General features: G+C 33.4%; 2 protein-coding genes across 3 annotated transcripts in view; both read right to left on the reverse strand.

Moving 5' to 3' along the window:
* Positions 1 to 858: 858 nt before the first annotated feature.
* Positions 859 to 7859, reverse strand: LOC142638551 (putative amino acid permease 7). 2 transcript variants are annotated; one of them, XM_075812577.1, is made up of 7 exons: positions 7531 to 7852; positions 5879 to 6115; positions 5120 to 5213; positions 2720 to 2934; positions 2184 to 2317; positions 1805 to 2032; positions 859 to 1368 (listed from the first exon to the last, which is right to left on the reverse strand). In XM_075812577.1, the coding sequence occupies exons 1-7, from the start codon at positions 7616 to 7618 to the stop codon at positions 967 to 969; spliced, it is 1398 nt and encodes a 465-aa protein (XP_075668692.1). In that variant the 5' UTR covers positions 7619 to 7852; the 3' UTR covers positions 859 to 966. The 2 variants fall into 2 exon arrangements, with proteins under 2 accessions (XP_075668692.1, XP_075668693.1); XM_075812578.1 differs by having other exon boundaries at positions 1226 to 1453; positions 7531 to 7859.
* A 6127-nt stretch (positions 7860 to 13986) lies between these two features.
* The window catches only part of LOC142640802 (vacuolar cation/proton exchanger 5-like), a 57702-nt gene continuing 45401 nt past the window's right edge, over positions 13987 to 26287 (reverse strand). Inside the window, exons 7-16 of the mRNA XM_075815067.1 lie at positions 24846 to 25009; positions 24695 to 24762; positions 24571 to 24599; positions 19866 to 20059; positions 19567 to 19779; positions 18304 to 18438; positions 15919 to 16035; positions 15769 to 15822; positions 14797 to 14913; positions 13987 to 14495 (exon numbers count right to left, since the gene is read on the reverse strand). Coding sequence (XP_075671182.1) covers positions 14391 to 14495; positions 14797 to 14913; positions 15769 to 15822; positions 15919 to 16035; positions 18304 to 18438; positions 19567 to 19779; positions 19866 to 20059; positions 24571 to 24599; positions 24695 to 24762; positions 24846 to 25009 — 1196 coding nt within the window. The 3' untranslated portion in view covers positions 13987 to 14390. The remainder of the gene's footprint in view (positions 14496 to 14796; positions 14914 to 15768; positions 15823 to 15918; positions 16036 to 18303; positions 18439 to 19566; positions 19780 to 19865; positions 20060 to 24570; positions 24600 to 24694; positions 24763 to 24845; positions 25010 to 26287) is intronic.

Here is a 26287-nt window from a genome sequence, read left to right on the forward strand (position 1 = left end):
ATAAACTCAAAGCTACGCTCAACCCCTCCAAAATCACTCTGTCATGTACCCAACATTCATGTCCTAGACTCTTGGGGTCAACATGAATTCCAAACGCATGCACAAGACTAGGATACGTTACCAAACTGTATTCCCTTCACCCTAATTGTAATTGTTAAGTTGTATATTTCCATGTATTTGTGTTGCCTTTATTCCATGCCAAATTTGCATATGATTCTTAATATTTTGATGTATTTTCTATGGGATTACATGTTGTTTAGTTAGTGTACTTGAGCCCAGTAAAAGCTTAATATTTTGTTCATTGCAAAACATGGACTGTGAAATCGGTTACTTATGTATATTGGGCTTCAATTGTCAGTGGATTTATTGTGATTAAGCTGTAATATATACTATTGGGATCTAAATATTTGCTAGGTGTTAGTAGCATTATCTCACAATAACCTTTGGACACCAATCATGCTTTGTATCGCTCCACGAAACCATCAGGGTTGTACTTGACTTTGTTAACCCATTTGCAACCAATGAGTTTCTTGTCCGATGGAGGGTTTGTGAGAGTCCAAGTGTGATGCTCAAGGGCATAATTCAATGTGAATTTGTAAATCTATTTGCATTTATCAAGGCTGATGCACGAGGGATGATGTTAATGGTTTTGATTTTGTGAACTTTGTGGAAAACAAAATGGTCTTTTAATTTTGAAAACATTTTGGAAATTCTGAACTAACAAAGAGTTAAATGTCAAAATATACTAGAAATCTTAATGCAACTCAATGTAATCACAATTGATTTGTGGTTAAAAGCCCACTTCCAAAGTAGTATTGTGGTTGTGGATTGCTCAGGGAAGAAACTGACAAATTGCAGTTTTTATCTGTAATCATAGCATCCTGAAAGCTTGGATTATATTTAAGATCATGAAAAGAATAAGATATTGTTTATTTTCCCCATTCGTTATAGAATTACAGTAATTACTCAGCTGAGTTTGGCGCTTATAATAGCTTCAAGTGATCCAATAAAACCGACAACTGTCACAAGAAAGCAGACAAAGCTAAATGTCCTGAGTACAATCCATTTTTTTGTCCAAGCTCCTATTTTCTTTTGTACAAAGTACATCTCCACAGGGAAATATATAGTCAGAGGCCAAAAGTTCAAGGCCCCCAACAGTCCCAAGAATGAATTGAAGTAAGGGAAGAGCATTGCAATTCCAGTGGTTGATACAACGTATGCAGTTCGGAAACATAGCCTGAGAAGATTCCATTGAAAACCCGGCAACAATGGGAGTTTGACGGTATAGAAGTTATTTACAAAGCCACTGTTTGGGAATTTCTTGGTAAACCATCTTTCACAAAATGCAAATACTGGCTGACTATAAATCTGAGAGAGAAAATATGTGAAAGAATGTAACTACAAGCAAGCCAAGGATGCAGAGAAGTAATTAACATTCGGCACTGCCTAGCGCCTACAGTATGGAATCAAAGACAATGAGTAATCACTAGTACTACAAAAAAGGATTTGACTAGGAAATACGGAAAAGAAAAAAAATATGTTTGAAAATCAAAGCATATCTTGATATATTTTGCCATATAATTTTGAAAAGTTGGGTTACTTATGCATGACAGAAAAATGTTACAAAGGATTTGACTCCTGTTCAACAAACTTTTCTTTTTAAGCAATGCTTCTTGCATAAGCCACAAGACTTTTTGCCAGTGAATGTGCCACGAACATTTGGGCGTAAACAAAATTTTGAAAAGGTCAACAAAAAGTGAGTTATGGCTTTATTATTTTCAAATTGTATATTGATTGTTAGTACCTGATATCCTCCTACCAAATGAAGAACAACGCAGGCATTAGCAAAATCAATGAGCCAATAAGGTTCATAGAAACCAAATCCTGTCAATATGTTTCCGGGTGTATCATTTCCAAAGGCTGCATATCCAAAGCATCCACAGCAGAGGTAGAAACAGGTTGTGACAAAAATGGCAACCATTGAGGCCCTCTTCATGGTCTGGTTTTCTGGGGGAGGGGACTTCAAAGTATCCTTCATTTAACAAATTTCACCAAACATTTTACATACTGAACTTATATGAGCAGTTATTTATTTATTACTAAATTTATAATGTTAAGTTCAAACTTAAAAGTTCATATGCTTTTGTTTATAATCTGGTTTATTATGAGATAGTACTCCATACCTGGATCTCAAGAACAATAATTGAGTACGGATAGGCAAAAGCAATGTCCCCAAATGCTTCGAAGACTAACCAAAGTTTATTGGCAAGAGTAGAAGCCGGGACTCCTGTAATGCTTCCCATAATCTTCCCATTTTCTGCAAATACAACTCATGGATGTTGATATATGAATGGCAAAGCAGCCAACTTTCCTATTAGGTGAACCAAACATTTCTAGTACCCTCCATTTAGCTGCCGCATTCTGAAAATTTTTTCTTGATGATACCAGATTGTTGCTTTATCATATATATGCTTTAGCCTCATTTGAGTGAAAGCTCTTGCTTTTGCAAGTTTGGAGTGATAAGAAAATATAAAACTCAAAGTTCTAAAATTAATTCTTTTCATAGGTTATCTCAGCAACCTGAAGAATTACTACAACATTTTAGAGAGTGAAACAACTTTTCATACTACTGTATACATCTTTATGTGATCACAGGGTGTGTTTTTGTTGTAAAATTGGAGGCCTGTGATTGACAAAAAGAAGGCAAACACTTCCATACCTATTACTTTTGCAAAGCCAAGTGCTATTCCAATAGAAGAGTAGGTAAAGGACATCATTGCAGCAACAACCGAAAGCCATTCCATTTTATGGAAATCCGGAATCTGTGACATAACAATCTGAACAAGTCCAAAGAGAAGCATATAAAAAGTATCACCATATGCACATGGAGCTTGGTGCCCTTCTTTGTGATAGCAGTTTGATTTCTGAATTGCCCTGCATGAATATAACAAAGAAAGGAAAATATGTGAATTATGAACATATCAAAGAAAGGAAAAGTATAACATTAGGAAGATTAAACTTAGCCAACTTGAACTCAATCAGAAAGGGCGAAAGAAAAGAAAAAGAGTGGATCATAAACATAGCTGATGAAGATGACACTCATACTAGAATGAACGTTCAAAGGGTTAAAGAGGAGAACATGAAGAAGATAAAAAGAGAGAGATGTGCAAAGACAATTTCGCAATTCACAAATTTTTATTATACTCTATTTCTACTGGTTGCTATAGTAATTACGTAAGCAATCAGACTCAGTCCGAATATGATCTGGAAACAGCGCAACAAAACACTATGTCACACATACATAAATGTAAATAAATATACCATGCTTGTGACAGCTAACATTTTATGTTTCTTTTTATCTCCATCTAAACTAACTAGCTTGCTGTGGCAGAATGTTCCATCAGTTCTACAAAGCCTTAAATTGGTCCTAAGTGAGTGCATGCATGTGTGCACATTTATGTATCATTGATCAAGTGATTAAAATTACATTAAATTTTGAACGTGGCTGTATAAGCTTCGTCATTTTTGTAGTGTTCCAATAATTCTAGTAAGTTGTAAAAGACAACACAAGAGTTGCCAGCTACTTGATGGGCTACTAAAGGAGAAACGTATCATGTACTTGACACCATGGTGATTACTCCCCAATTTGACAATCATTTGAAGGCTGCAGTAGGACCTAAAGCCATTCAAGCGTTTTCGAAGCCATGATCAGTGAGATTCTGCAAGGTTAGACTTAAAACTTACAAGGCTTTTGCATGGATAGTTTCTCAGCATCATGAAGATATACAGTCTCATTTAGAACCTAAACTATGAAGGAGAAAAAAAGGCAGTTTGAAACACAGCCTCTTTAGCTGATTCCGATTCCAACATGATACCATTTCTAAAGGGATGTTTCATCCTGTTTTTTTACTCTTGTTGCTGTGTTTGTTTCCTCAATACACCTAACGTGACCTTTCACATCATCTTCAGCTTGAGAAACTTTAGACTTGATTTCAAGAATCTCAAAATCTAACTAGTAAAGGACATGGAGTGGACCCATAACCATGTGTCATCTGGCTGCACTGTTTATTTAGTCCTATCACCCTTTGCACAATATTACCAAATATATATTGCCATAAAATAGTGAAGGTGAACGGGTTTAAGAGAAAATTTTTCCTTTTCCCTATTGTTAACCTTATTCCTTAGGCCTCGTTTGGTTGGGTGAAAACAGAGAGGATGGAAAAGAAAGAGAGAAAATTAAGGTGAAAAATGAAATTTTCTTTTGTTTGGTTTAAGAGAGAAAACAAGAGAGAAAGAAAATGGTGTGAAAAATAATCCCTCTAGGCCCACATAATTTTGTCCTACCAATTTGGAAGGAAAACTAAGGAGAAAAAATGATTTGGATAATAAATTATACAAATATCTTCACTTTTATTACACTCACCTACCCTTCACTTTCCCATCTCTTCACATAATAGTCAATTCATATAAACTACATTTTCCATCCTCTCACTTTTCTCTCCAACTAAACAAAAGAGTTTTCTACCCTCCCATTTTTCCACCCCTCCAACCAAACACACATGAGGGAAAACCAAAACTTTTCTATCTTCCCACTAATTTTCCATCCTCCCCCACTTTTTCACTCCTCCAACCAAACAAAGCCTTAGTTTTTTCCTTTTCATTTGAAGGTCAAATTTTGTGGCTAGCCAGGCTTGGCATTTGATTGGAACAGAGCCAGCTGGAGGCTGGCACTGCAAAGCCCATTTAGACTAGAAACAAAAGTTTCCAGTTTCCATGGCCCAAGTCCCTGGAGCTATCGTGTCTTGTTATACTAATTATCTTGTACCCCCATCTATGGAGTGACCTCTTAAAAGTCTGTGACTCCTGCCTAGAGGCTTGTTTGACACCCACTCCATGAAGCTGACAAAGGAGATGGTTTCTCATTAGTAGGATGGTAGTCTGAAGTGTAGACTAACACATATATCTTCATGTCAATACAATAAAATAAAAGATTTTCTTTGAAGAGATGTAGGCAGAGGAGTTAATATAAAGGACTATTAATATTTAAGAATGTTAGTGATTTAGCTAGCATGTGACCAAAAAAAAAAAAAACTGACATTTTAATAAAGATGAGGAATACCTCATGCTGGTAGCAGCCGTAATGACATAGGCAGCTGCACCCCCCCATAAGCCCTCCAGCACAATCACTCCACTCACCTTCTGGCTCTTCTCTCCTGCATTTCCATGTACATTATAAGGTCAATGTTTATTATTAGATGTATTGGCACCCCCAATAAAAAGGGTTTTCACTAGTGCAGACTAGTGAAACATCTGCAGGTCTGGTGGACTACTTAGTTCTTTCTTTTTAGTAGACAACAATAAAGACTTCTCAAAGCTTTGGTCACTTTACATTACTATTAAATCGGTCTTGTGATTAAAAATAACATAGATAGTTATTCAATTGCAACTGGATTGAACGAAATTTTTTCCTTAAGATGATTATTAGAATGCGATTCTTATAATTCCAATCTTTTAACAAGGATCAACATTAAAAAATGTTAACATGAATTTCATCCTAATGAACAGTTTATGAACTTTTGTTTTTTGTCATGAATTACTGATTAACTTAAAAACAAAGCTAAAAGGGATTTAGAATTTATTTGTTTATTATTTTTACTAATCAAAACCCAAACCTACTATTAGCTAGCTTAAGCACACACTAAAACTTATAGATTAATATAAATGGAGCGTAACACACACACACTTCTTGATTTCTTTTCTGCCAAATGGGTCCACATTTTAGAAACTTCAACTTGCAAGACAAATATCACTTAGCTAAGACAATACATCGTTGATTGATGGTTGAGAAAGATAAGAAAATTGGGATTAAATCTCTCACCTAAATACACCTTGACAGCTTCCATATAGGACCGAATTCTAGCAGGGCCACATTCAGGATCTGGGTGTCTATAGCAATCACATAGAAGGTTTGTAGAAATAATGGTGATGCCTGCAAAGACTATCATGAGTAATGGACCTGCAATCCACCCTAGTTGAGCCACAGTCCATGCAAGAGACAAAACTCCTGCCCCAATCACTCCTGTTATTATATATGCTATTGAAGTCCATATGGTCCCTTCACAAAAATAAAGACAAATATTAGCCCAAAAAGTCGTAACATATGAAATTTTTTTTGGTTGATAATTTGATAGTTGGGGAAAGGGTAATTTGAAGCCTAAAGATCTTTGTGAAAAACACCAGATGCGAGTTGATATATAAGACTCTTAGCTACATGATGACTTAATTAAAGTTTATTCATTCAGAAAAATAAAAAATAAAAAGCTCAACTAGTGGGGAGAATTAGGGTGTGTTTGAATACCGCTTATTTTCTAAAAACTGAAAACTTATTGTTGAAAACACGGTAACAAAATAATTTTTAAAAGTGTGAATAGTACTGTAAGACCCAAATTTACCTAGAAATCTGTGTTTTGCTAACTTTTGTGGGTCCATAAATAGTACCCATGGGTATTGTTCACGAACCCACTAAAAAAAGTAGATGCACGGATTGGGCAAAATGCCCAATCCAAACGCACGCTTGGTGCATAGAATAAGGCTGTGGTATGAGGGTGAAGGATGAAACTTAAATTTTGAAAATTAAAATGGATATTAGAAGGCCAAGATAATCATGCTTGGTTCAATTATATATAAGATTCCAATTTCGATAATGCTTTGTATAAATAATTGTATTGTATTGTATTGAAAGGGAGTTGTCAAGAGTGGAAGGTATTTTAATTAGAGTTGGGACCATCTTTGGTGTTTGTGCTCTCCTGATTGCAACCTCCAATATTCCTTCCTACCAAAATACCACCACATACTAAAAGTGAAAATATCCGACTTTGTGCAGTGCGTATTGCTGAATCACATTTTAGAGCACAGTAATATGCAATAGGGTTAACAGTCCCAAGTGTCCGCTTGCTGATTGTTTGTTTACTGAAAGTATTGTAGAAAATAATAGAGAAAAGTTTTTTGTATGGGTCTGCCAAAATAAGCTCAAAAAACCCAAAAACTGACTTTTTTTGCACTTCCCATATGCAATCTAAGAGGAAAATATCTAGCACCCACTTGAATTGTTATTTTCGCTGACAACTGAAGATAGAAATATACAGCAGTTGCGTGCAAGATATGGCCAAATTATGTGAAAGTCACTACTTACTATGAGAGATTATATGCATCCAATGAATGCATGAGATAATTTCTCTATTGGAAAATGGTTCTCTGTTCCCAAAAGGCAGAAGATTTGGTCATATGGCATTACTGCAGTCACCCATTCTGTTTTCACCAAAGTCACTATTAGGCTCTACCCATTCTGTAGAGATACAGATATTGTTTCAAATTTTCAATTTTCATCCTTACCCATATTAGACTTAGCTACTCAATAAATTATATACCAAAAGAGAAAAAGGAGAAAGGAGACATAAAAAGGAAATGAAATAAGAAGAAAAGACTACTATATGTGCAATAACTGCAAAACTGAATTTCAAGTTTAATTACCTGTTCTTTTGAGAGGCTCCTCAGGTTCATCAGGTTGAGCAAAGCTTCCTAGTAAAGGTGATTCCTGATCTTCTTCCTCACCACCCATGTCTCTCCCTTGAAAATTATCAAGTTCTATTGTGTTATACTTTTCTAATATCACAAAGGAATAGACCTGTCAAGAGCTCTTAACAGATGTAAAGAAAAAACGTGAGGACACTTGGTGCTATAGCTTTAAAGTCATATCATTACTTAAAAAACAATATATGCATCAAATCCTAGAAAGGATTGAGAGTAACATGTCTTGGCCTTATTCCTCTTCTTCTTGATTGACCAAGAAAATACTCCTTTAACTTTGGCAAGTTTTTCAATTGCTACCTTCTCTAGCGACTAAAGAAACAACGGATTGACCGAGGGTCTTCTAGTTGAATTAATATCTTTTTATATACAAAGTACGGGCCTTCTGGTTGAATTAATATCTTTTTAAGTTAATATCTTTTTATGTACAAAGTACTTCAGGGTTGAAGGGAACAAAAATTTATGCTGTTATAATTATCTTAAAAAAAAAAAAAAAAAAGACAGAAATGAAAGTCTTATTCTTTGCTTGTACGCATTTAGTTTTGAAATTTTGGTGGAAGTTTAGTGAAAGCTTAGCTACCACAGTTTGGATTGTAGTTAAAGTGTGACACGTACTGTTGGAAATATTGAGTCATTGAATGCAAAATATTCTCAATATAAATCATGAAATTGGGAATATTATAAATGCCAAATAATCTCGCATGTGATCAATATAAGAATGTGTTTAGATAGAGCGTTTTGGCGTTGCGTTTAGCCTAAGTGCGTTTTGCAATTTTTTTTTTCCAGCCGCACTTGTTGACTTTCCTGCGTTTCACCTTTTTTTTTTTTTTTTTTTTTTGCTGCAGTACGCCTTTAAGGGGACAAACCGCTACTGTTCATGAACAGTAATCGTATATTTCTAACTTTTCAGCCATTTTTTTCCATGAACCATTCATTGGTACACTATTTACGGATCCACAAATTTCATTTTCAGCCATTTTTTTTATCAAAAATGAGTCTCACAATACTATTCACACATTTAAAAATTATTTTATTACAGTGTTTTCAGTTTTCAATTTTTAATTTATAGCAATAAATTCTATCCAAACAGACCTTAAATTTTGAAATGTTTCTTTTTAACACCTTTTTAAAAAGGCTCTCTTCGAAATCATCATCAATGTTTAATAAAATATGCGGATTTTTAAATTTTTTTCACAACTTGTTTTCTGTTTTTAGTGGAAATGGCCTACTGTAACGCCCCAGCCCGATGCCAAAAAAAAAAAAAGAGATTAGATTTTTTTTGGAGAGACACACGTCTGACTCCAGTTACCCCACTCCCTTCAGCCACTCAAATCTCACATATGTCTTTAATTTTCTCTTGGCCGGTGAACTTAGTGGTCCTCTCTACTTTTATTTCTCATTTTCTCACAAACACACTAAAACTCTCTCTCAGTCCCTCACACTTTCCCACCGGTACCTCACTTCCTAACACCATCTCCATCGTCACCGAAAAAATCAAAACCTCTAAACATCTTTATTCATTTTATTTGAAATAAAAATTTCTAATCTTTTTGGTGAGTTTATATGCTTTTGATAAAGACTTTCTTTATCTAAGCTTTAATAATAATACCCATGTGATTATGAGTTTTAGAAGTCATATTCATGTATTTATGTGTATAGGTTTTGTCTTAGTGGATTTATTTAATGAGTGAGTTTATAGTTTTTACAATGGTGATTATCTAAGTAGTGAAGATTTAAGGGTTTTGGCTTTTTAATGTGAAGTAGATGGTAAATATAATTTTTATTGATTAATTTGAGCTAGTTAAAGATTCAAATTGTTTGTCTTGGAGAATATTATTATTTTGGTGTCATAGGTCTCTTGATGATGTTGCGTAAATTTTGTGGGAGCTACTTATAAATTGTTAAGATTTAAGTATTAGGGAGATGATTTAATTTTATAAATTGAAGTTTAGTGTGCGTTTGGATACTGCTTATTTTGCTGAAAACTGAAAACAATAAAAAAAAAAAATTTGGTTATTGTTAATTAATGAATTTACTGTTTATTGGCCTGATTGCACTGTTCATGTCCCTTGAATAGTGCAACAGACGCTAGACTTAAATTTTTTTTTTTTAAAAAAAGCTGAAAACGCAAACGCACAGTCCACAAATGCAAACCAAATGGAGCTTATGTCTTGTGAATTAAATTGTTGGGTAGCTTTGGAAGTGGGATACATTATTTATGAGGTTAAATACTTAGACTTGTCTAATTAATTGCTTAGTTAGCAATCTCTAATTCATAACTAGACACAATGTCAAGCTTTATGCTTATCGTGATAGGTTTTCTTGGTATTGTTTAAGTTCTAGCTAATCTCCTTTGGAACTTGGAGAATTAGGTTTTTTGTGAGTTTCAAGGTAAGTAACTTTTTAATGGCGATTTTTTGGAAAATAACTATGTTGCATAAACGTTGTTTTTGGGTTAACACATTTTGGAAAATTATTTATGAGATTATGTTTTCTTAAAAAGTGTTGTATTGTAACACTATTATATATTATTATATATAAAAAAGCACATCATATTTAATATTGCATATGGGGAAATACATGAATTGTTGACATAGGAAATATGAGCATCTTTGATTTAATCCTTTAATAATGAATTCATGGATTTTATGGTAAAATAGGAAATTTAAAGATACTTGTCTTGTCTTGTTAATTGGGAAATTGATACAAAATATTTTGAGTAGAAATATTTTGAGTAGAAATAGTTTTGAGGACTTTGAGAATGTTGTGAATATTTGGTTATTGAAATATCTTATGAAACTGCTTGGAAGTAAACTATGTATTTGAATACATTTAACTTGTGAGTTTTTGATGTGGGTTTGCCCTTGTGCTATGATGTTGGTGATTACCCTATCTTTGTGACAACATCTTTGTGACTTGTAATTACTCCGTCTTTGTGATGACAAGTCAAGTTAAAGCCTTTCACTTTGCATGACGCACGTAAATCCTTTAGTGTGTGGATGAAGCTATTGCCCTTAGGGCCAAAAGATCACATGCAAAAAGGGTACTGTGTGACCCGTCATTCCTTGCTATCCATGAGGGAAAGAGGTAAATTTTTAAGTGTGTGGGTGAGGCTAGGCAAAGCCAAGAGATTGCATACAAAAGAGGTACTACACGATGCGTTATCCCCTACTGCTCATGGGGGTATAGGTAAATCCTTGAGGGAGTGAGTGAGGCTAGGCAAGGCCAATATACTATATGCCAAAAGAGATACATATCATGCTAGTGGTTTGTGGGTTTTGACTTGTCTCTATGGTGGTATAATGTCTGTGACATTTCCATCTTTGTGGTGGCTTGTCTTGTGACTTGGGTTGGCTTTTCAATCTTTTAGAAAAAGGTTGTTATGCTCACAAAAAAAAAAAATATATATATATATATATATATATATATATATATATATATATATATATAGTTTCATGGTGATCATTTTTTTAGAAGTCTTAGGTGGCATTATTTGATCATTATTGTCATATTATTATTGAAAATGATCTTGTAGTATTCAATTAGAAATTTCCCAAACTAAAACATGCTTTGTAAATTGTTCATCATCATGAAACTTGCATTTCTCCCACTCCCATTAATGATGCTACTTATTGGGTTCTGTCTCATCCCATTCTTTTATAAAGTTTCTCAGAGTAGGCAATGATCATTTTGAGATAAGTTTTTGTGGCTAGCAGTAGTTAGACTAACTACTGATGGAAGCTAGACTTTTGTGATGAAGATATTTAAATGATGTATATCATAGAGTAGACAAGATTCATTCTTTTGTATATGATAGTGGTTATGACTTCATTTCCACTAATGGGACAAGTAAATAATGTGTAATTATTTATTCAAACTCCTTTCTTTTGTGGCCAATGGTCATTGTAATTATTGCATAGAGCTCTGATTTACTTTGGGAATATCTTTAATGGAATTATTATGATAATTCTTGATGTTGTACTTGATATGATTTATTTAGATCGAATTGTTAAAAAGGAAAAATCTACAGGAATCTTTGAGATGTTTTTCTCATGCTTTGGACCTTTTTGAGTTTGAAGCATGACACCTATAATCATTGAAAATGTTTAAAAAAAATGTATGTATTTTAACATGTTTTCTTATTTTAGAGAAAAGGGCCTAATTAAAATGTATAGGATTTTTTTTAAAAATTTTTTGGTCTGAAGGGGAAATTTTATTTACTCATAAGAACTATACATACAAAAGGAAAAGTCACAAGGCATTCTCTCTAAGTACCCAGTTTCATCAAGTCCCAAGCAAAATGTTGAAAATAATTTTTATGTTTTTTAAGACTTATATATAATATTCATTTTGTTGTATAATACTTTTGTTTTCTCAAAATATTGCTAAACGCTTTGAAACTCGATCTTCTTAATTCATATTTTATAAATTTTTTTTTCCTAAAATTGGTTTCCCAATATTAAGTGGAATTGCTTTACTAATCTAGATTTTTCAGAATATGGAAATGCCTAGTTTTTCAATATTTATAAGAGACTATAACATATTATTATAATTAATATAAAAAGTAGACTTTACTTTTTAAACTGATTAAACAATTTTGAAATCTATAAATAATAATTTAAAACGTAAAATACTTTCATATCCTAAAATTAGGATAAACTAGCAACCTCCCAAACACTTTCTTAACCATTTCATTCTCACAATCAAATATTGAAACCCAATCTCAAATACCTATTTCAATAACTCAATTAAATGAAATTATTTGTAAGTACCAACATAAAAAAAATAAAAAATAAAACTTAATCAAACAAAGAAAAATTGAGTAAAATCACTTCCATTTGTCAAGATTTACCAACTCCAAGTTTATAGATGACTACAGTTCTTCATTCTCCATGGAATTGATGATGACGACAATTTGATCATAAAAACATGACCAATGCATGTAGTTGCATTGATTTGAAAAGCATACCAGTGATAATATTAGTGATTTTAGTTTGCAACACATGAGTGAAAGAAAAGGCTGGGAAGGAAATTCAAGCAAAAAAGAGCATACCAGTGATAATATCAATGATTTCAGTTTGCAACAGAAGAGTGAAAGAAAAGATTGGGAAGGAAATTCAAGCAAAAAATAGCATTGAGTGGCTGGGAAAGGCTATTATGTATACTAGTCGCAGGTTCACGTGATGCGTGAGAATAAATAATTATTTTGTAAATGTAATATAACGTATAATTTGTTCTGTAAAATTTGTTGAAGATAATTTGTTCTCCCTAAAAATTAAACAATTTCTATTTGGTCTACTTAGGTCTGCTTTAGTCCAATTTGGTCCACTCGGTCAATTTCAGTCCCCTTTGGACTAATTGGACCTTTAATTTTTATTTATTTTTTTATTTTTTGTAGGTAGCCTTTTCAAGTTTAGTTCAATTTTTTTATTCTTCATAATTTTTGGGTTAAAAAGTATGAAATTTTATATTTGGGCTAAACTTTTTAGTTTTGAGTTAAAAAAAAAATAGACATTAGAAATTAGAAATATGAGCACTAAAAATGCAATAAAAATGATAAATATTCAAAAGTTCTATTCGGTCCACTTGGTCTTATTTGGTCCACATTGGTCCTATTCTATACACTTCATTTTTATTCGGTCCACATTGGTCCTATTTGGTCCATTATGTCCACTTTAGTCCTATTCGGGTCATTCAGTCCATTTTACCTAATTTAGTTCTATTCAGTCCACATTCGTCTTGTTCAGTCCATTCTATCTACTTCAGTCCTATACAGTCGACATTGGTCCTATCCGGCCCACTGTGGTCCTAATCTAGATTATATCCAATTCCTAAAACTGTTGGTGTTTACCCATTGTATTATTATACTCAAAACTCAAAAGGGTCTTCAATTTGAACCATCAAATTCAAAGTACATTTCTCAAATACCACTTACCAGTCCAACAATGCCATTAAGCACCTGACACAAAACCACAAATATACAGCTACTAACCTACCAATGTATTTTTTGTAAACTTTCTACACATGACAATCTTCTTGAGTCAGGCCATTACAAAATATCACAAACACCATTAGATAAGATTTAATAAAAATAATAAAAATTTTCAATAATAATAATGAACATTTTATAATTCCTAAAAAAATTCTCTACTACCAGTCCCAATGGCTTCCGTAAGTTCCAAAAATCCCACTTATGATGAGAAATTCATACTTTCAAATGAGGCATACAACATTGGAAGCATGTTCTGTAATATGGAAAGGTACATGTCATATAACCAAAAAAATCTCGATTTTATATAATACGCGAGATGCAAATGTGTAATCTGAAAATCCCTTCCACGATTATGCATTTAATTCTTCAAATGACACAGACCGTATAACCAGTATTTCATTGGGTGTTTCCCCTTCATAACTAAATGAAAAGGTACAAATTATTTAACAAGAAAAAGTATCTCAATTTTTTACAAGGCACTTCTGCCTTGTAAATATAAGTGAACATTTGACCTCCAAGCACTAGCTGAAGAAGAGAGAACATAATAGGCAAGATACCAGTCAATTGAATTTACTGACAAGAACAAGCAGAAGGCTAAAAACACAGACCAAAGCTTTTGGAAATAGACCTCATGAATCCATTGCTTCACTAACTACATTTTGTATTGCCTATCATCTGCAGACACTATTGATTACTGATACAGTCACCCTCCACTTCAAGACAAACTTTATATAGTGTATTCATATAATTATAAATTCTCAATGGGAAGTAGACTAGATGCAAGTTAAGCTTGAAAAATGGACACTTCAAGTCAGAACTGACCTCCTGCAGATGAATCATGTACAAAAAAACTTGCAGCAACTATCAGATAGCAAAGAAGAAGTATTAGTCCTTTAAAATAGTGGGAAGTTCCTTCCTGCAAAAAAGCATTTGCAGCATATAAGAATGTGTATATAAAATTAACAAAAGTTAATAATAATAATTACGAAAGAAAATGGAATCCATAACAATTAAAGGAAAACTATTAGCACAAACTTGTTTAAAACACAAGTGAATAAGACAACTCAAAAAGATGTTGAAATATACAATTTCGGAATTTCCCATCATCCAGCTTAAATTAGAACCCATCATGGCATATATTACTTAAAATGCTTCCTTCTCTTATAAAAATTTGACCAGATCATGGAGATTTGCTTTTCTATCACTGAAATACAAACCTGCAGCATTAAGGCTACTACTAAGATGGATATAACAAGTGTAGTTGTCTCAAAAAGCTGAAAGTTTAAGTCCATAGCTTGCCCCATAATCCAACCAAGGACTACAGAAAAAGGAATCTGCAGCAATATAATAATGGTTTTAGCAGATGTTGATAAAATAATATAAAATAAAAATCTTCAATGAAGTAATACTAAACACTACAATCATCAATACAAATGTATCTCAAAGAAATGCCAGTTTTTGGTGCTAAACAAACAGATAATAATAGACTTAAAATTACTATCTCGCCAACATCTTCAATATGTCTCCCTACTTGTACATTTCTATTCTTTCATTTCTCTAAATTAATGTCTCAAAGGTTTCTTGCTCAAGCTGCAATGAACATCACAAGCAGCAAAGATCACCCAAACCAAATTCATGTTAATAGGTATTAACAGGAGCATATCATTGAAGGTGTATGACATAAGTTTCAGACAGATGATGCAACAATAGCAGTGCAGAAAGTAGAAACTACTTATGATCAATATGAACATCACCAGCTCTCTTTTCCAGTTAAAAACTTTATCCATTTGCTGAGACAGCCAATGTGACGCAAAACAAAAAACTTTCAAAGAGCTTTAATTCCCAAACTCTGGCAGATGACTGGCCTTGATATGGATTGAGATGTCTGTTATATGCACCAATTACTAACATATTTTTAACTACAAAAGACATTTTAGCTAAACTTCAACCAACCAAAAAAAAGAATGAATTTACTATCTTGAGGAAGCAATAACACAAAGTGACTCATCAATAACACAGTGATATATTGACAATTGAAACAGGCTCCAAGCATTTACTTCCTTCAAATTTTGATTCCAAGGTAATTTAGATTAAACTGTACAAATACTAACTATAAATAACTCTTATTTTTTGGAAGTAAAAAAAATGTAAACTAGAAATTAAAAGGAACTCATATTGTTAATACCTACCACGAACAAAGCTATCTGCGTTGTTGACCCTATTGAGACTCCTAATGTTATGTCCTGCATGTGGAGAAGCTCAAATTGTAAAACTCATTCTAAAATAATAATAAAAATTAAGAAAAAAAAATTGTTAAAAGTGAATGTTAGAAAGCTTACAAGCTTATCTTTCATGGCAAACGTGATAGCACTTGCATGATCTACAGCATTCCCTACAAGTGGGAGCAAAATAACACTAATAAATGAAAGTGGAATATTCAATGCAATAGCTGTACCCTGCAAAACAATCAACCAATCAGAAAGTTGATAAACAATTTCTTTTTATAAGTAAATAATTTCATTAGAAAAGGATAAGAGGGGACGCATATAAGGATGTGTGATCCCTTTCAAAGAATATAAATCATAGGGAAAGAGAGTAAAAAAATCAATAAAAGACATCGAAGGGTTGCTGCCTAGCACATGCATCCAATCACATAAAGACTGCAAATTATGTTCTTTGATTATAAAAGTAGGGAATATCCACTTATTTTTTTCGTATTACAGATTCTTCATGACACATAGAGGCACGGCTCACACACCTTGGCTGCTCTATGGCAATAAAAACGTCTGTGCCAACATCCTAATAGCTCATGCACAGATTGGGCATCAACAACACTAACCCAAACTATTTGAAAAGTGAAAACAAAGAACCAAATATTTGTTGTGACAGGACATTGAAGAAGCAAGTGATCAATAGATTCCACGCTGCTCTAACACATACAATACCAACCATCATCAAAAGCCTCCTACAAAGATTATTGAATGCCAAGATTTTTGCAAGAGTTTGCAGTCCATACAAAGTATGCCACCTTTCGAGGAGCCTTAGCGATCTAGGTGCTCTTCCACGGGAAGAAAGAAACTGCGGAATCCCATAATGGCATTATAGAACAAATTAACCTCAAACATCCATTTTTTTTTCAATGACGTCTGCAAGGCACAATCATTACCTCACACAGAAGGTAAATTATCATAGAGTAACTCAAAAAAAGAAGCAACTGATTCCAGCTCCCAATCCAGAGAAGCCTGAATAAAGAGGACTCCAATGTCAGATCTCTCCCTCATCTGGGTTGGCTAGATATGGTGCTACCAATGCCTCCTTGTTCACCACCAAGGTGTAAGGGTCTGGGAATTCCTTGAGAGCATTGTCACCACACCAAATGCTTGACCAAAATCTCACTCTGAACCATCTCATACCTCAAAATGTAAAAAATTTGGAGGACTCACATCCCCTGCTTATACTTTTTCACAAATCAACCCCATATGGACCCTTGAATGGTTCCATTGTCCATCCTCCCAATTTTCACCTTGCTTTACACCAATTATACTTCTATACTGATGATTTGTAGGTGTTTGGTATCTATAAAAAAAAAAAAAAAGTACTTTTGTGCAGAACTATGAATTATGGGTTTTACATACATGAGGCCATTATAAGATGTCAGATAGAAGCAAGACCTATCTGCTTTTGATGCTTATATTATAGTAATTCATAAGTCTTAGCATTTAAATAGCTTTTGGTTTTTTTGGGGGGTGATAGCGGAAAAGTTGACAGAAAAGTCACCCTTACTGCAACTCATACCGCTCCTCGTTCAATTCTTTTGACTTTGTTGGATCCTTTTCCTCGTTCGAGAATCTCCTCCCTTATTTTTAGGATTATTTTGTTATTTATATCAGGTCTAAATTATTCTAGAGTTTGTAATAGAATCATGAATTTTTTAATGGGATTTCTTGGACTATAATTTATCAATCAAATTAGGAGTTGGAAGCCTTATTAGGTTAACTCAACTGATTCACACCTTCTTATGTTTCTAACTATCGAATTATCAACAAAAAAGAGTCAAAGAGTCTTTAAAAATATACTTCATTTTATTTAAAGAATTTAACCTTGAACAATGGAATTATGAGTGATTTGCATTATTGAAGAACTGTGTGCCTAGAATGTTCTTTCTCATCTCTCTCTTCTTGGTCTTCTTCTTCTTTGGGCTGATATTACTATTCAAGTCCGTAGTTCACACAACCCCTAAAAAAAATTCTCTCTTTTCCTTCTATACAACCCCAAACCAAATCCTTCTACTTACATATCAAAGCCCGAATTAAAACCTCATATACTTTGTCTACCAAATAACCCATCAAACGAGCTTTTTTAGGTTCTATTATTTGCTTGTTGCCTAAGAAATATTGCAACCTGCTTGTTTTCTATTTCCCTTCTTTGCCATTTAATTCTTCGTCTTCAAATAATTTAAAAAGTACAAGCCTAAACTATAATGCATAGCTCCAAACCTCAACTTTAAAACCCTAAGTCCATCATAAGCACGCCTAGAAAAGTAACCATATACCAAGCCAGCATTTGATATAAAGAAAGCAAAATAATGTATTTCGTGGGTAATTAGAGTGTCCAATTGCAATGGCTCCAAGATGTAAAAATTAAAAGCGGAGCCAGACTTGTATATCTAAAAATCTATAATAACAAATTCCACGGAGAAAGAAACATTAACAAGAAAATATTACCTCTATTGTATCAACTAAATATTCAGATAGGATTGAGACGCAAGTAGTTATAACCAAAAGCCAGATTACTGACTCCCATTTTGAGATCTGGGGAGCTTCGTCATCATCTACGCCCTCTTCAATCTGCATCCCTTCCTATGTTCATGCCATATATAACATCATAAATAAATATATTTTTTATTTTATAATTTGATAGTTACAATAAGAGGGGGAAATTTGAACCCCGAAATTTCTATGAAAAACACCATAAGATGCCAACTAGTTGAGTCATAAATTAATAAATTGAATAATCTATGCTTAAAGAAATGTTCCTATAAAATATGACAATGAAAATATAGTATACTACATATATAGCAATGCCTCCTTGTAAGTTGTAAAGACTCAGTAAGTCACTAAGCCAATAAAATTCTCAATATAAGAATGTTGTATTAAAATTATTGTGTGGTCGGCTGAGGTGGTCTCGATGGAGTTAAAATGTGCATTTTATCCCTTATTGGCATTAGAAATATGTTGCATTTCTCCCCAACCTAAACCAAAGAAAAAGATATGATGACTTGTATTTATGGCATTGGTCGCTACATCTTTACTGTATTCTCAACTATAAATTACAATGAACCCTAGTAGGGTATATATAGGGACTATAGGAGTTGTGTTAGTCCCATATAGGCTTTACAGCATAATTGGGCCTGTTGAGCCTTTACTCATAATAAAACACGTAAACCCAGTACAAATGTATCTGTAACACTAGAATCTCTACTTAGTCATTGTCCCCTATAAGGTACAACAAAAAATTTCAAAACAGTCACTTCTAGAGCAAACTATAAAACTACAACAGTAGCAATAATAACCAAGCCAAAGTCCCAAAATTTTGGAGTCAGCTAGCTTTGGATCTCAACAGAATAACTAGGGCAAGCCACATATATTCTTTTTAGCAAACTATATATATTTGGAAAATACTATTGATTCGTGCACTTTGAATATGCTGCAGCAGCTACTTTTATAGACCATTAGAAAAACCAGCCAAATGTAGAAGATGTTCAATCTTTTAATTGTATTAGTGCCAAAGATATAGAAGAGACAGCTTAAAATTGTAGAAGTCTAAACATTATCTGTTAGATGAAAAGACTTTGACTCATCAACTTAAATTATTAAATAATATAAGTATCTTTCCAGGTTAAAAATAATCATTCCATGTATAATAACGTTAGAAAAATACCAAAAAAATATGCTACTAAAAAGTTTATAACAATATTCATAACCAACCTCATTAAGAGAAACATATAGATTACTTTGACTCTTGAGCTGGAAAAAAAGGTATGCAGCATATGTGACAAGCATGATGCAACTGCTAAATCTTGAAAGATCCAACTCTGACTTCCCAAAATAAACCTCAGTGTGTGTATAATGAAGAACAGTTGGAAAAAGTAGGCCCATGATTGCCATCAACAGCAATCCGGAGTTTACCACAGCAGTTACCTGCATACCACATATATCAGCTTTAGCATGAAATATAACAGGACAATTAAAATAAAAAAACTCAAAAAATCTGCTAATAGATCCACCTTATTAAACAACTGCTCCTTTTGAAGAACAAGCCCACCACAAAAGAATGCACATCCAAGCACCAGCAACAAGTTTGACAGAATTGAACCCAATAACGACAGCTGAACAATACGTATCAATCCACTTTTCAAAGCAAAGATTGATATAATAAGTTCTGTTGCATTCCCAAAAGTAGCATTCAATAGACCTCCAACTGCAAATTTCAAATTCACTACATATCAGAAATTTTACATAATTTCAATATTTTCCACATTTATCTTTTGTAATTAGATAGAATTAGTTATTTGTTAACTAATTGGTTAATCTTGTTTGGTTGGCCTTAGTGGTACCTCCTCTTGTACATATAAGGGAAGCTAATGATGAAAATAACTCACAATCAATAATACCAGGAAGTTTATTTATCGTTCTCTCAATTTTTGACACTACATTAAAAAAAAAAATTCAGATAGAATACTGATTCGCAACCTAACGATGAAAATGAGTAATGTATACATGTGCCTGATACTAAAACCAAGTGAATTGGGCATATACTGAGGATAGCAATGTAGGACTTTTAAAATTGAGATACAGCAAAAACTTTACCTGTTGGTCCAGTGTAAAAGGCTAGCTGCCTAAATTAGAGTGAAAACCAACACATTAGCAACTTAATAATTCATGTTCCCTTTCAAAAAAAAATCATATTCTTTAGAGAGAGAGAGAGACAGAAATCCTTACTCTGTAGCATAACCTAAACGCTCAGCCGAAGGTGCTATACCCACTAAGCTTAGAAAGAAGACCCAAGCCTGTAATCCACCTCAAAACAAATAAACAAAAAAAAATCTTCGACCAATGATTTAAATGATTCAAGTCAATGAGAACTGCAACTCACAGATTGATCAGTCAGTTCCTGAACAAGAATTGCTGCTGGCCCAAAAGGGAGCAGCAAGTTGAGTTTATTGGAGAAAACAACAGTCCTTATGCTCTTATACACAACATAGATCAATGTCTTGATGCCACTAACCCGTGAACCTCCAGAAGGCGATCCACTTTCAGCTGTACAAATAGGATGCAATTTTTTAGCATGCTTTTCCAAGCTAGGAATTACCTCAAAGCTTATTATTTATTTTAAGTATATGTATACATCATAATGGCTCAATTAACAATGGTGTAAAAAGCTCACCAAGTGAGAGGATTAGTGAGTAGAATAAGGCTATGGTATGAAAGTAAAAGTTAAAGCCTAATTGTTGATGGAATATTAGAAATCCAAGAAATTCCTGCATGGTGTCATTCGATATAAATTTCCAAATTCAATATCTTAGGTATGGTGTTGGCAAATCCATGACAATGTATCTTGTTTTGAGTTGCAAGCATTAAAAATCAAGTACAAGATCAAGTCCAAGGTTCAGCACAAGAAAGGACGGTCTCGGGAAGATTACAATGATTTTCACATCATCGCATACTAATAAAAGCAAAACGATCTAAATTTGTGTAATTGATTGAAAGAAGCTGTGCAGACACTTAGGTAGCCATTAGAAAGAAATATATAGCAAGAGCATCTAATTTTCTGATCAGATTTCTAAACATGCTTTCTGACTTGGCTGGCTATCAAAAGACAGGCTGCTCACAAGCAGTGGCGGAGCCAGGATTTAAGTTGAGGGGGGAGGGCAAAAGTTATAATGATATACGTGAAAGGCATGCTAGTGGAGGACTTGTAATTGCTTATTGGTTCATTTAGAAGGTAGAATTATGCTATGTTTCAAGGCCAAAGAAACAGAATGGAGTTTTAGTTGGCTAAATCATCATTAAATGTGAGTGAGTAGAGCTTTTGGTTAGATGATATTCCTCTCAGCTTAAGAAAGATAGTCCAAAGTAGATGTATTACTTTAATCTAGACGGCTATTGATGAGATGAATTGGGCAAAACCAAGTTTAAGGGAAGAAGTGTGAAACACTCAATATGCAAAATGGCTTGAGCATCTATCATATAGATGTAGGTTTAGGAATGAAAAGGATTCACAATGGAAGAGTATGGAGAAAAAATTCAAAAAACAAAAACCAAAACAAAGTATTATATATGTTGTATCTTGGGGCCTGCCTTAGTCTGTCATTGAAAGTTGAGTAGAGTAGTCATGGTCGTGATTGTTAGGCTGAAGTTTGTAGCAAATGCTTCTTGTTTGTTAAGACTCTGTTTTGATTGAATAAAGCTTTAAAAACTCTGTTTTGTTAAGAGAGATGGGTTTCTGAATTTAATTACCCGTTCTTTCAAGGGGCTCCTTCTGACCACTAGGTGAAGAAAAGCTTCTTTGTAAGGGTGATTGCAGATCTTCTTCCCCCCACCCCCCCCCCCCTTCCATATTCTTCTTTGAAAGTTTTGACGCTTTTACTGCATTTTTAGTACTGTCCTAATATCACGGTGCATGCACGAGGTCTTTAACGCTCACTCTGTTTTGAAGTAAAGTATTTTACATTTTTTAAACGTAAAATATTTTATGGGTAAAAGATATATGTAAAAAATTTTCGAGAATTTGGTATGAAAAGTAAATTTTTTTAAAGAAATTACTAAAATTGGTGGCTTAGCCACTAGAGCCACTAGTGCCAGAGGTCTGGTGATTGAATCTCTAATGCTTGTTTAGTTGGTTGATTAACTTAGATTTAATCATATGTGTTGACAGTGTTGTGAAGAAAATTGAAAGGAAGGCACTCCACCTTTGATCTTTCTCTTTCAATCTTTAGTAAGACCAAAGTTTTTTTTTTTTTTTTTAATAAATGGTGGTCAGGTGGTGTTTTGTCTTTAGTCTAGTGACTAACAACTGTGAACTACTTAAAATAACACAATGCCCGTGAACTACGTAAAAAAACATAATGTCCATGAGATGTTCTGACATTTCTGTGCATTTTAGTGTAGATTTGTAGTTTTATTTGGTAGTGTTTTTGTTATTTTGTGTCTTTTAAGAAATTAAAAAGATTTTTTTTAGGTAAATAATTAAAGAGGTTAATTACAACTTTAAAATTTGTTGGTTATATGTTGACTGCTTGTGTAGTGCTTGTCTAAGGATAGTAGATTATTGACTATATAATGATATGATAATTTTAAAACATATAACCAGTGCTTGTGTAGTCACTGGTTAACAACTAAAAGGGTAGTGTAGCCTATATCTTTTCTTTTCTTTTGGACAACTACAATTGATTGATAATTGTTGAATGTGCTGCAGCAACCAGTTTTGAGGTCATAATATAAATATCCTAAATGACTCCATAGGCCATTAGAAAAATCAGTCAAATGTAGAAGAAGTTTAATTGTTTAATCTATTCGTAGAAAGATGTAGAAGAGACAGCATAAAACAGGATTAGTTTAAACAATATCGGTCAGATGAAAAGTGTCTAACTTGGAAAATTTAAGAATATAAGTAATTTTCCAGATTGACAATAATTAGTGATTTGAACTTTGAAGCACTTGACAGTAAGGAAACAATAAAACCTAATATATCCATGCATAAGAATGTTATAAAATAAATAAATAGGAAAATGCATGGTGCTTAAAAATTTACACACTGACATTTTGTAAATAATTGGTGGGAAGGGGGAGTATGTGGAGAGTATGACAAAATGCATAACCAACCTCATTAAGAGGAACATTGAAATTTCTTTGACTCTTTAGTTGGAAAAAAAAGGTATGCAGCATATGTCACAAGCATAATGCAGCTGCTAAATCTTGAAAGAGCCAACTCTGACTTCCCAAAATAAAGCTCAGTGTGTGTATAATGAAGAACAGCTGGAAAAAGCAGGCCCATGACTGCCATAAACAGCAATCCGGAGTTTACAACAGCAGTTGTCTGCATATCATATATATCAGCTTTAGCATGAAGATACAGGACAATTAAAAGAAAAGAAAAAAATTAGAATAGTTACTAATACATCCACCTTATTGAACAGTTGTTCCTTATGAAGAACAAACCCACCACAAAAGAACGCACATCCAAGTACCAGCAACAAGTTTGACAGAATTGAACCCAATAATGACAGCTGAACAACACGTATCATTCCACTTTTTAGTGCAAGGATTGAAATTATTAATTCTGTTGCATTCCCAAAGTAGCATTCACAAGGCCACCGACTGCAGTTTCAAATTCACTATTAAAAACAAATCCAGATAATAAAACTAATTACCAACCTAAAGGTGAACATAAACAATGTGCATGGTAACATCAAGTTGCGTATGATAATATTTGCCACTACCTGTGAAAAGTGGTAGCTACATTTGCACTATATTTTAAAAAGACTAGTCACAATCAAAGCTCCCCACAATCACTTAGAAAGCTCAAAATGATCTAGTTCACACCTGATGTGGGACTGAGCAAATGCCTACACAACATCTTGACAATCCAAATCCGCTCAATTCAGGGTGTCACAATGTTCATTACATATTTTAAAAAGATTGTGGCTAACAAAGAAGAAACTGAGTTCCTCCCCTGATCTCCTGATCAGGAATGCATTTTGAAAAAAAGAAAAATCCCAATAAGATTTTCCAGTCTATTTTCCTCAATGAGATCAATACAAAGGGAGAGGAAGTCAAATGAACAATATCTATGGCGCTTGAGAAATTATATGACATCCAACAAAAACTAGAAGGAATTTTTTTAAAATTTGAGGCTATAAACTGAAAAGGACTCAAGAGGGGAAAAGCATAAAATTTCTAGTTAATATTGAGAAACAACAAAAACTTTACCTGTAGGTCCAGTGTAAAAAGCAAGCTGCCTAAATCAAAGTGAAAATCAACACATTAGCTACTTAATAATTCAAATTCTTTGAAAGAATAAAAGAAAAGAAAATAGAGAAACAGAAATCCTTACTCTGTAGCATAACCTAAACGCTCAGCCAAAGGTGTTATGCCCACTAAGCTTAGAAAGAAGACCCAAGCCTGTAATCCACCTCAACAAAATAAACAAAAACCTATTCAAAGAATGAAACAAATGAATCAAGGCAGAGAGAAATGCAACTCACAGATTTGTCAGTCAATTTCTGAACAAGAATTGCTGTTGGCCCAAAAACAATCAGCAAGTTGAGTTTGTTTGAGAAAACTACAGTCTTTATGCTCATATACACAACGCAGATAAACGTCAGAATACTACTCCCTCGTAAACCTCCAGACAATGATCTACTTTCATCTGAATGAATAAGATGCAGAAAATTTTAGCATCTTTCTCTGAGATAGAAATCACATCTAAGCTTAAAGTTTATTTTATGTACACTTCATAATGTCTCAAATAATAATTTTATAAGTATCTCATCAAGCGGGAGGATTAGTAGGTAGAATGAGGCTATGTTATGAAAGTAAAAGTTAAATCCTACATTTTAAAATATAGATGAAAATTAGAAGTCCAAGAAATTTGTTCATGCTTAGTCTAATTCAATATAAGTTTCTAATTTTAATAGCATGATTTTTATAAATAATTGTACGAAACAGAATTGTGAAGAGAAATGGGGTGTGGCTTGTGTTACAGTTATAGAATATTGTTGTCACAAAATTAAGTGAGGGGTTTTTGCTCCTGAAACGGATTTGGGACCATTTTTGGTGTTTGTAATCTCTCTTGCAAATATCAACCATTAACGATCAATCTTACCTATCTAAACAAAACCACAGACTAAAAGTAAAACCATCCAACTTTTTGTAGTGCATTGAAAGCAGCTGTGCAGATACACGAGAAGCCATTAAAACGAAACATAGCATTATCAATTGGTGCAAGAGAATCTGATTTAATGATCACATTCCTAAACATGCCTGTATGTCTCTTTTTTCTATCATTTATAAAAGCTTTCTGATTACCTATCAAAAAAAAGTATAATCATATTCTAGAACCCTTTTTTAAAGGAAAATGTCAAACAAAACATATATTTTAAATGTTTTACTACATATAATCATATTCAAGAACACTTTTTGAACATTCAGTTCATTGAGCAAATTTGTCAAACATAACAAATGCACCAACAATGCCACAGCCAAACTAGCACGAACACAAAATGCTATTACACTGAAAACATAAAGAGATAGAGAACACAGATAACCAAGCTAGCTTTCAGCCTATCACCGACCAACCTGAAATTCCATTCCATTGAAGATATAAAAGAACTATTCTAAATTTGAGTGAGAACTGAAGCCAGATTGAGGTAACACAAAAATTGCCTTGAGCTTCAGCAGTTGAGTAAGCCTCAAGCCATCCACCACTTCTTGGACGCTTGAGAGTCCTGTTAAGTAATATGTGGCTTAACTGATACTTGTCTATTTGGATACAGCTTATTACTGAAAACTGAAAATACTGTAGTAAAATAATTTTTAAATGTGTGAATAGTACTTTGGGACCTAGTTTTAAAGTTTTTTTTGCTGAATAAAGTACTTGCAGGTCTTGTGAATAGTATATGGGACTCACTAGAAACGCACAATGCAG

The sequence above is a fragment of the Castanea sativa genome, chromosome 6, assembly GCF_040712315.1.
Source record: "Castanea sativa cultivar Marrone di Chiusa Pesio chromosome 6, ASM4071231v1".
NCBI classification, from domain to species: Eukaryota; Viridiplantae; Streptophyta; class Magnoliopsida; order Fagales; family Fagaceae; genus Castanea; species Castanea sativa.

Coding starts and splice junctions, on each gene's coding strand:
- LOC142638551 (XM_075812577.1), bottom strand. CDS start 7,618: ATGGGTGGTGAGGAAGAAGATCAGGAATCACCTTTACTAGGAAGCTTT. Junction 6,116..7,530: donor GGAGCCTCTCAAAAGAACAG/GTAATTAAACTT, acceptor ATTTTTGTGAAG/GGACCATATGGACTTCAATA. Junction 2,318..2,719: donor TGGCTTTGCAAAAGTAATAG/GTATGGAAGTGT, acceptor TTGTATTTGCAG/AAAATGGGAAGATTATGGGA.